Source organism: Aythya fuligula, chromosome 16, assembly GCF_009819795.1.
Source record: "Aythya fuligula isolate bAytFul2 chromosome 16, bAytFul2.pri, whole genome shotgun sequence".
NCBI classification, from domain to species: domain Eukaryota; kingdom Metazoa; phylum Chordata; class Aves; order Anseriformes; family Anatidae; genus Aythya; species Aythya fuligula.
Genome location: NC_045574.1, coordinates 6479429 through 6493863, shown reverse-complemented (window position 1 = coordinate 6493863; position 14435 = coordinate 6479429). Strand labels below are relative to the sequence as shown.

General features: G+C 40.6%; 1 protein-coding gene across 1 annotated transcript; it reads left to right on the top strand.

Moving 5' to 3' along the window:
* The first annotated feature begins 1803 nt into the window (after positions 1 to 1803).
* Positions 1804 to 5044, top strand: GDF5 (growth differentiation factor 5). Its single transcript, XM_032198600.1, has 2 exons — positions 1804 to 2431; positions 4082 to 5044. Exons 1-2 carry the CDS (start codon positions 1804 to 1806, stop codon positions 4948 to 4950), a joined length of 1497 nt encoding a protein of 498 aa, XP_032054491.1. The 3' UTR covers positions 4951 to 5044.
* The last annotated feature ends 9391 nt before the right edge of the window (positions 5045 to 14435 follow it).

Sequence of the window (14435 nt, the reverse complement as noted above, 5' to 3'; positions counted from 1 at the left end):
ACTGTGGGAAGGAGGAAAGGATGGCTTGGCTTAGGGGGCATGGGGACAGCGTAAAGGAATTGCTGGGGAATGGGTTTGTAGGACGTAACTCAGGGAAAAGCTGCTTTGTTTTGATAGGGAACATCAAAACTACTTCAGAAGAATGGCAATTAGGCCAAAATCAGGAGGGTGTTTTTTTTGTTCTGCCTTATTTGGGACATCTGTGTAATCACTGAATTTTTTCTACCTTTCAGTTCCTCCACCAAAATAAGGCAAAGCATTTTGAGCTCCTCGTGTAGAAAGGGCTGTTGTTATTTATGAAAGTAATTTGGTGTATCTGATACTAGTCAGGATAGCAAATGCTACAGCATGTGCAAATCAATCTAAAATTTAAGTGTTACATCTATTCCATATATTCTTGCTTTAGGAATAAGACCAACGAGGGGGAAGAACTGGGCTAAGCATCAGTGGAGGGTGAGAGAAGAGTCCCATTAATCTCTGTTCAATCCAGCCCATGCCTCATTTCCCGAAGCCTCACTTAGAACAACAGCTTGTTTTCTGTCACTTATGAAAGACACACATGCTTTGTGCTCCCTTCTGTAAAGCTGAAAGCAGCAGGATACCTTTCCCCTGTAAATAATGCTGTTTTCTAACTCCTAGCCTTCCCCTGGCCTTGGGGCAGGTGGCTCTTGATTTTTTTACATCTAATTTTAAAACAAAGGGTGGCATCCATCTGCTTCTGGAAGACAGAGTGGGGTTTTGGTGTGACCCTGGCTCCCCAAGCATCTCCAGGTGGCAGGAGCCTGGCTGCCTGCAGGGTGCACTGCTGGCACAGGCTTCTTCTCAAACTGGGCTTATTAGGTTCTTTTTAAAGCACAACAATAAATATGCCAAAATACACCGAATGTGGGCATGGCCATTTTGCATTTATACAAAATTAAACTTTACCCTTGTTAAGTGCCTATATTATTGGCTAAGTCATCAGAGGACAAAGTGAAGCTGCTGTTACAGTGCTCCGGAAAAAAAAAAAAGAAAAGAGCTAAACGAGTTATACTTAGAGATTTTAATGTATGTGTTGCAGTGGACTGCATGACAGATCTGTTGTTGATCTTGCAGTTTGTCCTGTTTAAACATGAAGTTCATCGAAGGCTAAGGTAGAGGTCGTATTGCCACTTGAAAAGGCATCCTCTGGAGTTTTGAGCCTGTGGAGTTGTTTCACATGAGGCAGAGTATGACTCATGCTAATGAAAAGGGCAAAGAAGATTTTTTTTAAGAAATATATCGCAGTTAAATTAGTTTAGACAGCATGACATCAGAGAGTAATTAAATAGGTTTGTTGGAATTCCGTTTCCAATTCCTGAGTTCAGGTTTGTAAAAGATTTCTGAGCACCTGCAGGTCTCTGTGTGTGAAATATTTTCACTGGAAAGGATTCAAAACTTTAAAAAAACCTTTTAACACAGAGGCAGCATTACGCCATTCTTCCTTCTTGGAAAAAAAAAAAAAAAACCCTCAGATTTAAACAGGACTCCTTCAAGTTTTCAGTCAGTTTTACAGAAGAAAACGAGGTGGTAAACTTTCTCTTTTCAAGAACAAGTTCTTTATAGCTGCTAACTGAAGTCAGGGGAGATCGTATCTGAGTACATGAGCATTTCCACTATGGGACTGGATACAAGTATTGAACAACGAGATTTGAAATGTTTTAATCTCAAACGAAAACCATTTTTGCTGACTTTGGTTTTTAATTTCTTTCATGTTTTCTTCTGCCAAACTGGAGGAACCTTTTCTGATTTTTTCTTTAGTGGCATTCAGAGGAAGACCAGAGGATGAAAATCCTGCACTTTCTCACTTTACTGCTTTGGCATTTGACTTGGCTGTCTCTGGATCTAGTTCCTGGAGCACTGAGTAATTCTGAAGCAGGCCAGAGTAATCCAGGATCTAAACTAGGTTTGTTAAAAACAGAAGGAAAAGAGAGGAGTCCCTCAGCTCGGGCAGGTACACTGCGGACTGTGAACCATGGATACAGTACTGGCACCTCAAAGGCTAGGACTAAAAGCAGTGCTACTCAGGCTGGAGCTCTCTTGGCCAAGAATGATGAATCACAGAAGGTTCTCTCAAGAACAGCAGCCACGGAGGCAAAGGTAGGACATCTCCCAGGCAGACTTTCTGGAGTAAGGACAGTGACTCCAAAGGTTCAAAATCTTAGCAGCAAGGCGGCTTTGAAAAAAACTGGCACAAGCAGTACTGATTCTTTCAAAACCAAAAAGACTAAAGAGCCTATAACCCAAAGGGAAACTAAGGAGACTTTCAGACATCCCCCTATAACGCCACATGAATACATGCTCTCTTTGTACAGGACTCTCTCAGATGCAGAAAGAAAAGGTGTTAATGGAAGTGTAAAACTGGAGGCTGGACTTGCCAATACAATAACCAGCTTTATAGACAAAGGACAAGGTAAGAAAGGAGCTCGTGTGTGTGTGTGTGTGTGTGTGTGTGTGGACAGAGAGGGATTTCTGAGCGTGTTTATAAGTATAGAGAGTGTTATTAGAAAGTAATTGTACGTTGTTTAAGTCAAAAAGCTCTTTTTAATGTACATGAAATCATTCAACTTTGCTGCAGATTTTGTCCTCATGCCTTATCTTGGCAAATTCATCTAGAGACAGAACTAGATGGTTGTGTGGCAGCCAAACAAAACATTAAGAAAATATTTTAGAAGCATGTTGTTGAAAATCCATCAGTCCTTGCATGTATAGGTGTTTAAAAATTTTACTTTTTTTTTTCCATTTTCAAATTTTACTATGTTTTTTCCATAAGTAGCTCCTGGAAACTGGTAACATCAGATTTTATTGTTATGCCGAGAACAGGGCTATTCTGTGGAAAAAAATAAAAATAAAAATAAAAATAAAAATGTTTTAGTACTGAAGGTTCACCCAGATTTGTTCAAAGTAGAGTTGGGAGGAACTGCACCGTAGACCCAGGAGTCATTATTGTGTAGCTTTGGTGTATCTGTAGTAGCTTGAAGCTCATGCTTTCAGGCACCACCAGCCTTCTAACCAGAGAAGCTCACAGCTAAGCATGGGATAATCAGAGTAAATAACTTCTGGAACTCCATAATTTGCAGTTCTACATTATGGTTCCAAACTTTTCTTGGAAATCTGGACTAGTGTCTGCTTTCACACAAGAAATAACCAGGCTCCCAAAGAAAGATGTTTACCTGATCACTCCGGTTGGAGAATTAGCTCCATGTTGTTTCCAGTGACGTTAATAAGAATTTTGTCATGGGCTTAAGGAAACAACACAGGCTACAGCAAATAAAGTAATAGTGATGGCAGGCTCAGCCAGGACTGGATTTGACTGCCATTTAATTAAGAATAGCTTGGCTTCTAGGAAGGGATGACACGCTGCTCACAAGTGCTGCATTTCAGTCCTCAGCTTGCCACTGGAAAGCGTTGTTAATGTAATGTCAATAGTGTTGGCTCAGCCATACTCCTCATTAGCACTACTCCTGAGCTTAACTAAGCAAATGTAGCATCAGGTAGCATCAGCAAAGGGAGGTATGTTTTTCTGCCCAATTTGAGAAAGTTGTGAATCATGTGGAGTTAAGTTAATAAGGCAATTATCCTTGTGTCTGGCAGTTCCTGGGGGATGTTGGTTTTAAAGGACTAATTCACTATTGTATTGTTTAAGGGTACGGTTGCTCATATTTGGAGCCAGCATGAGGCCTGGGCTCTGCTGAAGTCCTGCTTCAGTAATTTATTTGAGATGCAAGTGGTGAATAGGCCCTGTGAGTGCTCAGCCCTTATAAAGAACTATTTTCCAATTGGCTAATTGCTACTTTAAAGCTAGAAAATTCCCGCTGGTAAATGAAATGGCATTTCGACAGGGCAAACTCAGAAACTCATTTCCCCGTTGAGTCACTGAATATTTCTGGGTCCCTGCTCACAGCTGATCCCTTAGACAAAAATTGTTCTTTCTGTTTAGTGGGCTAATTAAGGGAAATTGTAGGCTTATGAGCAAACTTTTGGGACACCATGAAGAACTGAAAAAACAAGATTGGTCTGTGCTTGATATACATTTTAAAATGTGTGTGCTTTTTTTTTTTAGATGAGCGAGCGCCAACTATAAGAAAACAAAAATATATTTTTGATATTAGTGCATTAGAAAAAGATGGCTTGCTGGGAGCAGAGCTTCGAATATTGAGGAAAAAACCTTCTGATACTTGGAAGTCTCATTCTTCTGGAAAAACTTCCCAAGTGAAATTATTTAGTTGCTCTACCAACAGACAAGCAGCAACACTCCTGGACTCTCGCACTGTCAGTATCACAGATACACCAAAATGGGAAGTGTTTGACATCTGGAAGCTTTTTAGGAACTTTAAAAACTTAGTTAATTTGTGTTTTGAACTGGAAACTTTTGACAGGGGGAGAGCTGTTGATCTCAGGACTGTGGGATTTAATAGAACTGGAAGACAGGTCAATGAAAAGGCTCTCTTCTTGGTATTTGGGAGGACCAAAAAAAGAGACTTATTTTTCAATGAAATCAAAGCTAGATCTGGCCAAGATGATAAAACCGTTTATGAGTACTTATTCAATCAGAGGCGGAAGAGAAGAGCTCCTTTAGCAACACGTCAGGGGAAGAGGCCCAGTAAGAATCCGAAGGCAAGGTGTAGCAGAAAAGCTCTCCATGTGAATTTTAAGGATATGGGCTGGGATGACTGGATAATAGCCCCCCTAGAATACGAAGCGTATCACTGCGAAGGTCTTTGTGAATTCCCCCTTCGATCCCATCTGGAGCCCACCAATCACGCAGTTATCCAAACTTTAATGAACTCAATGGACCCTGAATCAACGCCCCCAACTTGCTGTGTCCCAACCAGGCTGAGTCCTATCAGCATTCTTTTCATTGACTCTGCAAACAATGTGGTCTACAAGCAGTATGAGGACATGGTAGTGGAGTCGTGTGGCTGTAGGTAGCAGAACAGTTGCTCAAGTGAATACGTTATGACACAGGTTATATGACACACCAAATGTAACCTCTGCTCAAACAAGGCTAACTTAATTTCTTACCTCTAGGGTACGTATGTTTACAAAGATGTAGCAACAAATCCAGTGATTCTGTATATCTCTCCTCCCTGGGCGTATTTTAGAATATTTGGATGCTATCATGCAGCCCAATATAAAGACTTGTTTTGGCAACACAGGACTGGTTCTTACTAAAGTTTGTGTCAGAGAAGATGAGACCTTTGTGCCTCTATATCACCTGCTTTTACCCTGGAGGCAGTGTGTAAAGATGGTATCAGTGAGCTGTGGATATGATGTTTGCTCTTTTGAACAATGTTCTAGATGTTGAATTTACGTCCCATGTGCATTATCCATTAAGAAACGTAAGAAAAAAGTACTGATATCTAAAAGAGAAGGTTGGCGTTCTGGCATGCTCCCATCTTGGTGTAAATAGTTATGCTGTAATATGATTTCTTTCTGATTAGCTCTTGAAACTATGCATATATAAAATGAAATAATTAAATATAATATGCTGATCTAGATTTAAGTTGTACATGGAGATAGGTGAAGCAAGAGGTGTTTGTTTCCATGTAAGTTTTCCTCCAAGCTACATATCTTTCTTAAGTATCCATCTTTCCATTATTATGTAGCAAGATATATTACTCTGTATAAGGCCCACATTGTTCTCAAATGCTCATAGTAAAAGTGTTCAGTTATGGCATAAGATGTAATAAATTATTGACACAGTGCTATATTTTGTCCAGCTGTCCAACTCTGCATAATTATAATGCTGTTAAGAATTTGTTTTAATGTTTTTATACAATAAATGCAAGTGAAAGGGATTTTTCAGTACAGCAGAATACTAGTGGTGTGCGTAACATGTTCATGTATTTTGGTTGCCTCTAACTGCTGCTGCGGAAAGAGACTGTGGAAACATGGGAAGAAAAACCTGAAAATGTGTCATGTTTTGATCTAGTGTGGAATGACACTATCACTTGATGTATCTCATGCAAGAATGCATCATGCAGTTGATTGCAAAAGAGCTCTGTTATCCTTTTATTCAACCCTCCAATGACTGTGTTTGCATATCTCCTATATCTATTCTAGACCTGGATTATAAATTTATTCTGGGATTATTCTTTATATGTTTCCATCTACAAAATCAGATGCCAGATATTTGACCGTAGAAGGATCAGACAGGTCATGAGAACCATCAGAAATGATTGAAGTCTGCCCTCAGAAATGATTGAAGTCTGCCCTGCACATCATCACTGGCATTGGCAGTGGCAGGGAGGTGAATATGGCCCCCGAGGTCATCCTGCATTGACCCCAGACTGAACAAGGTCTAACTCACACTAGCAGCAAACTGTCCTAAGCACCCAGTCAATAGCCATAGAGAAATAGTAGCAAAAAGTTCTGCCCTTCCTCCTGCTCTCTCTAGGCTTCTGAGCCTGTAACCAGCTCAAAATACCTGGTTCCAGACATGTGGAACCAGGTATGCTCCCCTGGGCATACAGGCCAGTCATGTGCCACAGCCTACAGCAGGGTGATACAGAAAAAAAGCGCTGCGGGAAGCATTCGTATGTGCAATCTCTTTGCAGTAGTTTAGCACGGTGATTTCTGCCTGCAGGACTGGATATTACTCAGCCCAGGCTATTCAATAACACACCATGAGGTGGGTCAGAATGCTGGAGGGAGAATGACTAAACATCAGGGTAATATGCATTTCAAATGATGAGTGCTTGAAGCTGCTCAGTAACATGTGCATGAGAAATTCTGTCATACATATCTGGTTTGTGGCTCATGGCTGTCCCTAGGGCTCCCGGGTTGAACGCTTCCCAGGTCCTGGTCTTCTTCTCCCAGCTGAATCTCAGACCAGGACAACGGCTTCTGGCCCAGCCCTGACTGCCAATCTACTAGCTTTCAAGTTATCGTATGAATTGCAAAACCAGGAGTTTTAATCATAAGCTTTACTACAAGCTTATCTTGACATGTTTTACCATTGTCACAGTAGAAGAGAAAACTTTCTCTTGCCCAGTCCTGAATCAAGAGGGTGTTTCACACTCTTTTTTTGCCTATTCTACTCAAGCATTTCTCATCTTTCTGCTGCCTGTTTCCTGGGTAACTAGCCTGCAGCTTTTCAGACTCCTTTCTCTAACACTGAGCACAGCTGCCTTCTGGAGAGGTTGGTTAGATGACCATGAGAAAGGGTTGTCTTCTTCCTCCTTGGTGTGAAAGAGTACTGCTCCCCATGCGGGTGTCTGTTTGCAAGTTCCTAGTGAAAGCTCTGTTCCCGCATATGATGGACACAGCTGTGCCATTCAGTCTATTAACAGCACAGGTGCATCCCTTCCTGGCTCAGGGCAATCGGTTTAAAATAGCAAATACTGCCTATGTAAATTTACTTGAAGCAAACCTAAGAGACAAGTTAACACTTGGAATTGTAGCTAAGCACCACCTTTCTAAAAGGCACTTTGCTTCAGTTCCAGCTGGATTCATGAGATGCAGCTTCCTTTGAAGGAAGGTAGCATTTGTGTTATTCATGACACACAATAGTTCGGAAATCTGAGGAGGAAAATTGCTTGACATTTCAGGCTGCAGAGTTGTTGGTCAACCTGATGATCCTGGTGAGGCTGGCCATGATAAAGCATTTTAGAAACCTACTTATCACTTAGCATCACTTGTTCCCTGCCCTTTTATGAATTTCTCAATACATTAATAGAACAAGAGAAAGATTCAGATACGTGGTAATGAAGTTGAGTGTATCAGCATCTAAATGGAAAACGAAACAAAACAAAAAACTAAGATTTTACAATTATCCCAAAGCAAACAGTACGAACCAAAGAATAATTAAAACAAACACAAATGTGTAAAGGCCTAAAAAAGTGTCCTTTGGTACTGATTCAAAAACCAAAATTCTGGTAAGCAGTAGTTATATTTTGAAAGGACAAACCAACCAACCAAACAAAAACTAATTGATTTTTAATACCATTTTAAACGAATTTGAAACTACAGACAATTAAATACTATAATTAGAAAGGATTATTACCACATCAAAATTGCCAGATTTTGGGTTTGCTCCAGACAGAAGTAATTTCAACCTGAGTGTTTGGACCAGGTGGTGACCCAACATCCACCTTGCTCAGCTGTTAGCTCAGGTGACCTCCAGAAGGGGAAGTCCTGTCAAGTTTGGTCCAGCTCAAAGTGAGGAGTTTGTAACAGTGGGCTTGGCAGACACCAGGATGAAGACAGTTATTTTCACTTTTATCTCTTAAATTGAGTATTGGCATATAATGCTGTTTGTTGTGATACCCAGAGTATCCTTTTGCATTTACAGTACTGAAAATGTTTGATAATTCCAGGAATTCTGGTTCGATGCTATTTTATTCTGGAGTGGTCTACTAACTTTCACCATGGTATAATCATACGCTAGCCTATCAGTGCTTTATCACTGTATTGTTTGAGCCACTGGGATCATCTGGTACAGACTTCTGTCTCTGTAATTAATCATAAAACACTGAATGATTATAATCACATAAATATACAGTGTTGAAAGGACCGAACTGTTTCACTGCTCTTCTCAAAGAAGTTTCTGTTATTCTTAAATCACATGAAATTTCAACAGCAACGTAAAGAGGCACCTACAGTGAGCTGTCCTTTATGTATCTATACATATATATATATATATAATCTGAATTCCATGTATATATTCATTTTCTGTTCACAAACCATTTCAAATCTTGTCAAGTTTTCACATGGGAATAATCTGAGTTATCTGGAGTGAGACCAGAAACTTGTATTGAAACTTCACAAGCCATGTGAAGGTGGCTATTACACGTTTTCATTATCACAGACAAGCCTAGAAGTACAACCCAGCTGGACTTGTTCAGACCTCATGGCTCTCTGAAAGCAGACATCCAGGGACTGGGCACTGCCTGGGACAGACACACAGCAAAGAAACTGGAAAGAAACAGAGGAACTTGGAATTGCACAAGTTTGGTCCTGCTTTCTTTAGCATGGTCATTATACAATGTGCAAAGATAGACACCCTAAATTGTTGTTACGGTTTTCTTCCCATGGGTGAGTTGGTGTTAGCAACTGTATGGTAGAAATGCACAGAAACCTGATCTGTAAAGTAATACAGGTTAAAAGTTCAGCTTTCCACCTTTATGATGGCAGGTTTCACTCTCTCACTGAGAATGCCTCATTTATATTTACTTTTTAGGGTCATTATCTGTCCCATGAGAGTCTTTGTGAAGGTCCAAATTTCAAATAAACAGTACACTATAAGACAGGTATGTGTGGATAATTTTTGTTGTATTTGGCTAAAATATGGGTACTAAGCTGAATAGGTAAACATAAAAGTATGCCATTTAAAACAATGCATTCCCATTAGTGTTTGAATATGTGCCTAAACTCCATGTACACTTTTACATGGTTATGTCATTTCCTGTGTAAAATGTGCTTGTTTATACAGCAGCCATATGAAAGATGCAGTAACCCGCTATGTGGGCTATTTGAAGCTTTCTTTAAGAAACATAAAAACCCCTTGACCCTTGTATAATAAAAGGTGTTAAAAGATACTGCTTTTATAACATCTTAGCCAAGACTAATAAGAATGTACAAAGCAAACAATTTTTTTTTACTTCATAGTCCTGGACAATCATGTGTTATTTTATGAATTTACTATTGCTGTTGGGTAGTAAAGTGATATTTAAAAATAAAATTGCACAAGCTTTCATTGCTTCTCAACAAATTTAATAAAGAAGGAAATCTCAACATTTTTTGAAAAACAATAAATACAGTGCAATAAATATACTTTGCTGACTGCTCAGAATAATCCATTTATTGTCATCTCAAGTTTTCTGATGTCCTTATTTTGCTTTTTTTTTTTTTTTTTTCCCTGCAGAATTAGTTTCAATTTTCTGCAATGATTAGGTTAGCTGAAGTAATGCAGCTGGATTCTGTTTTCCCTGGTATCATTTTGAAGGGCACAGCTGTCAAGAGAAATGACTCTGTTAGTGGTAATCAATTGGCTGACTCTCTGCTAGGGGACACGAAATGTCTTTTTTTTGCTTGTTTTCTCTAGGAGTCTGCTCACTATAATATCTTGTGCCAGGCTTTGCCATTCAGGAATCAGTGCTGAGCAGACTCTGCCCATTGTAGTGCCAGAGAAATGCCATTACAATGAGTGTTATGCTTCAGTATATTCAGAAAGTGTCTGCTTGTTTTTGACATGATGCCACTTATTATTGGAATAAAGTTAGGAACAACTATTTTTGAAATTGATAAAATCAGCCACATTTCATTTTTGCTTGTGCAAATGGCTTCAAAACATTGATCATTCTCCAGAAATACTGAAAGAGAAACACAACTTGGGTCCTCCACAGGATTAGACAAGGGAGTCTATATCTTCATAGGAACAATCTTTTCTGTGAAGGTGCAATAAGACTCATAAATTTTAGATGGTAAAGAAGTCCTTAGCTCATATTGTTAGTGATCAGATTACAGGAGCCCAGAGAGAGGAGAGAAAAGGCTAATGGCTGTGTGGGGAGAATTGCATGCCACAGGAGGTGCTCCAAAGAAACACCCAAGGGAATGTGGCTTGTGAGGAAGGAGTTGGGGAGAACTGGCTTTTGGGGGAAGGCAGCACTTGCAGAGTGGTGAAGGACTAGAGTAGCTGAGGACTGGCTGATAGATGGAAAATAAAGATGGACTGAATACAGGATCATGGAGTGAATGCATACCCAAATGGAACAAGAGCTGGGTTGCAGTGCTGCTGGTGGAAATAGGAAGGTCCACAAGCCAAACAGTGAAACAAAATTTTATTTTATTTTATTTTATTTTATTTTATTTTATTTTATTTTATTTTATTTTATTTTATTTTATTTTATTTTATTTTATTTTATTTTATTTTATTTTATTTTATTTTATTTTATTTTATTTTATTTTATTTTATTTTATTTTTCCCCTGAGGGCTTAGTGTGAGTAATTCTTTCTTCTTTCCACTTGCCACTGGCTTTCAGGACTTTGCTCAGAGATTTGGTCCAGAAGCTGCTGAAGACTTAAAGCGGGAGGAAGCTGCTGAAACCCAAAGTCAAATGGCTTCTGCCAGTGGCCCTGTGCAGCCAGAAGCATTGGTAGCTTTAGCATGAGTACTGACTGTGGCCATGTGTGCTGCTGGGGGAGGTCCAAAGTAACAGAGTTGAGAAACCCAAGTGTGAATGATGAGGCACTTTCATTTATGAGGTTTTTCACATGGATCATGAGTCTCACTAATGGGCTGCAGGCAGGCAGGCTGTCTTCTCTAAGCCATGTGCAGCTTTAAGGCTAAAAAGACTGAGCGTGCAGCTCTGGATGGTTACCTCAAATGTCTTAGCTTCGGCCTTCGTGTGTTTTTCACAACAGCCCTTGGCTTCATCTTATTCAGAGCACTAAAGCAAGTGGCTTTCCTGAGAGTCCAAGGGGAGACACTGGTTCCAGAGGAGGGAACGGAAGCATCCAAGCTGGGAGCTGTTGAGAGGCACCCAGGCCCAGCACCCCCTACGCTCACTTCTCCTCTCCAAGGCCTGGCACCTGCAGGCCAGGACCTGTCCCCTTTCCTGCTGTGCTTGTGGCTGCTGGGAGGCACAAGGTGGGGGGGACTCCACATCCCTCATTGTGCGGCTGCATTTGGACTCCACTTGGGAAATTCCCACTCATGCCCGACAAGGGGAAGCCAAACTGCATCCCCAGGAGGGCTGAGGTAGATGTCTGCACCTGCAAGCCTTGCAGAGAGCTCACCCTTCAGGGAATAGGTGAGCTGACCAAGCCTGTGATGCCAGTAACACAGAGGAAGGACTTGGGCTAAATGCTTCCACATTCAACTGGGTCCTTTAGCTGCTGGGTCCTTAGGTAAACGGCTGTGCTGTAGGAAGATGAATATTTTAGGTACAATATGAGAACAGCTGCTGGAAGAGTCTAACAGGCAAGAAATACTGAGTGCAGGGAGGGAAAGAGGGGAGAAAGAAAGGTCACTAGTGCCCCATATTTGGGCTCTGGGCATGCATCCAAACTACTATGCCTGTGCAAGAATGTATTTGCAAGAAGCTGTCAGTGATGATACGTGGCCACAGTGTTTTTACAGATCCTCGAACCACAGCCTGGTGTCCAAGCTTGGTCAAGGCTGAGGTGTTTGCTTGGACATCTAGTAGCTACAGTCCATGGATTTTCACTTCACGTTATCCTTACTGGAACTTGAACTTCCTTGGGGTGAGTTGGTCATGGAAGATGAGGCTCAAATGTATGCAAAAATATTAAAGAAATGGGACAAGTTCATTGATTGCTCTGCTCAGCTGGGGTCCCCGGCACAAGAAAGACATGGAAGTATTAGAACAAGACTGGAGGAGGCCATGAGGATGATCAGAGGGTTGGAGCACCTCTTATATGAAGACCGTCGGAGGGTGTTGGGAGTTGTTCAGCCTGGAGAAGAGAAGGCTTTGGGGAGACATTACAGTGACCTTCCAATACCTCTAGGGGGCCTACAGTAAACCTGGGGAAGGACTCTTGTCAGGGAGTGTAGTGATAGGACAAGGGGAAGAGGCCTTAAATTAAAAGAGGGTAGGTTTAGATAAGATGTAAGGAAGAAATTCTTCACTCTGAGGGTAGTGAGGCACTGGAACAGGTTGCTGAGAGAACCTGTGGATTCCCCATCCCTGGAGGTGTTGGGTGGCCAGGCTGAATGGGGCCTTGGCCAACGTGATCTAGGGGGTGGCATCCTTGCCTATGGCAGGGGTGTTGGAGTTAGAAGATCTTTAAGGTCCCCTCCAACCCAAATCATTCTGTGATTCTATGATTCTATCACTTCATTTTCATTTTTTTTCCCCCTAGGGATTATTTTGTGATTATAATCAGATCCGTGAATTCCAGAAAATGTAAGTGACTAGCTGGAGATTTTCTGAGGTATACAAACTTTAAAAATAGGTTGATTCTTTGGATTGCTAGGAAAAAAGACCTGCTATTTATTTCAAAATGTAAATACAGTTAAGCTATCTTTCTCAAACCATTGTAATACATTGGTAAGAGAGAAATGCCATATGAAATAATTCACTTCTCGCAACAGTAATGAAATATTCCCCATGCCAGTAAGATAAGAAAGTGATGAGGAGCATGTGCTGGCGCTGTCTGAGTTTTAGAACATTTAACCTGCCCCAATAAGCTTACTGATTTTTAATAAATCTTGGAATTCTGGGGAAATTCCAGAGGTTTGGGAGGCTCTGGAGAAAAGGAATTTAATTCAGTACTATAAAGGGTCACTGTTTTGACCTAGCAATTATAAGCAAATTATGGGTCTGTTGATACCGACTGAATCTTGCAATATGATTGAAGGGTTGTAGTTTAATTCATAGGCAGGAAGAACAATTAAGATCATTTAGTTGGATGAGCTGCACACCCAAGGTAAAACTTTAACCTAGGGACTCTGCATCTCTGAGAATATCAGCTCAGTTTTTACAGACATCAAGGTGGCAAATGCAACTTTAGCAATGACTGGGAGAAAAATAGAGAACAAATGAGAAAACAATATGTAGGCACTCTAGGGATATACACGGCTCTTGAACACTGTGATATAGTAGAGCTGGAAGAAGGCAATGAGAAAGATTGGAGGTATGAAACAGCTTCTGTATGAGGAGTAATTAGATAGACTGGAGCTCTTCAGCAAGAGGTGACTGGGGCAAGAAAGAAAAGTGATGAGGGCTAAGAATGTGAACAAGGAGTGTTTGCTCCCAAACAAGAACCATGGTGCACCAAATGAAACAAGTTTTGGACAGGGTTGAAACAGAGATACTGATTCCTACAGCATGCCCAGCTGCACAACTCCTGACTATATGCTGGTTTCTATGTTACGTATCTACATATGTTAAATAAATAAATAAATAAACTGACAGAATTAATTTCATGTAAGAAAACTCCATGAAAAGCTGGTAGACACAGGGACCTGCGACTTTCTGAGCCATTGGTAGCTGAGAAGCTGTGCCAGGAAAACCTCACTGCACATTTCTCCTGTCCTTGTTATCTTCTTTAGCGATCTGCTGTCACCCATTGAACACAGGCTAGATGGAGCCATGGGTTCACTTAACAAAACCATTCTTATGTTCTGTATGAAGCCCCAAATTTCCAGTGGACTAGTACAGTACAGCCTCCTGGCTTAATCCATTGCATAGGACTTATGGCACCTTGGCCACTGTCCTGTTAGAGAAGCATGGCTTTCTGATGTGGTCTCTTTTTCCCACCAATTTGTTTTTAAAAGGAAGTCTATTTTTAAAATTCATTGGAATTAAATGATGTTACAAAATAGCTGGGTATTACATATATGGAAAGAGAGATCCAGAACTGATCTAAAGACCAGAAGTATTAAAAAGCTCACCACAGTCAGCTCTAAGCTAATACTGTGAATATTAGCACTTCATTTTTTAAATAAG

Coding starts and splice junctions, on each gene's coding strand:
- GDF5 (XM_032198600.1), top strand. CDS start 1,804: ATGAAAATCCTGCACTTTCTCACTTTACTGCTTTGGCATTTGACTTGG. Junction 2,432..4,081: donor CTTTATAGACAAAGGACAAG/GTAAGAAAGGAG, acceptor TTTTTTTTTTAG/ATGAGCGAGCGCCAACTATA.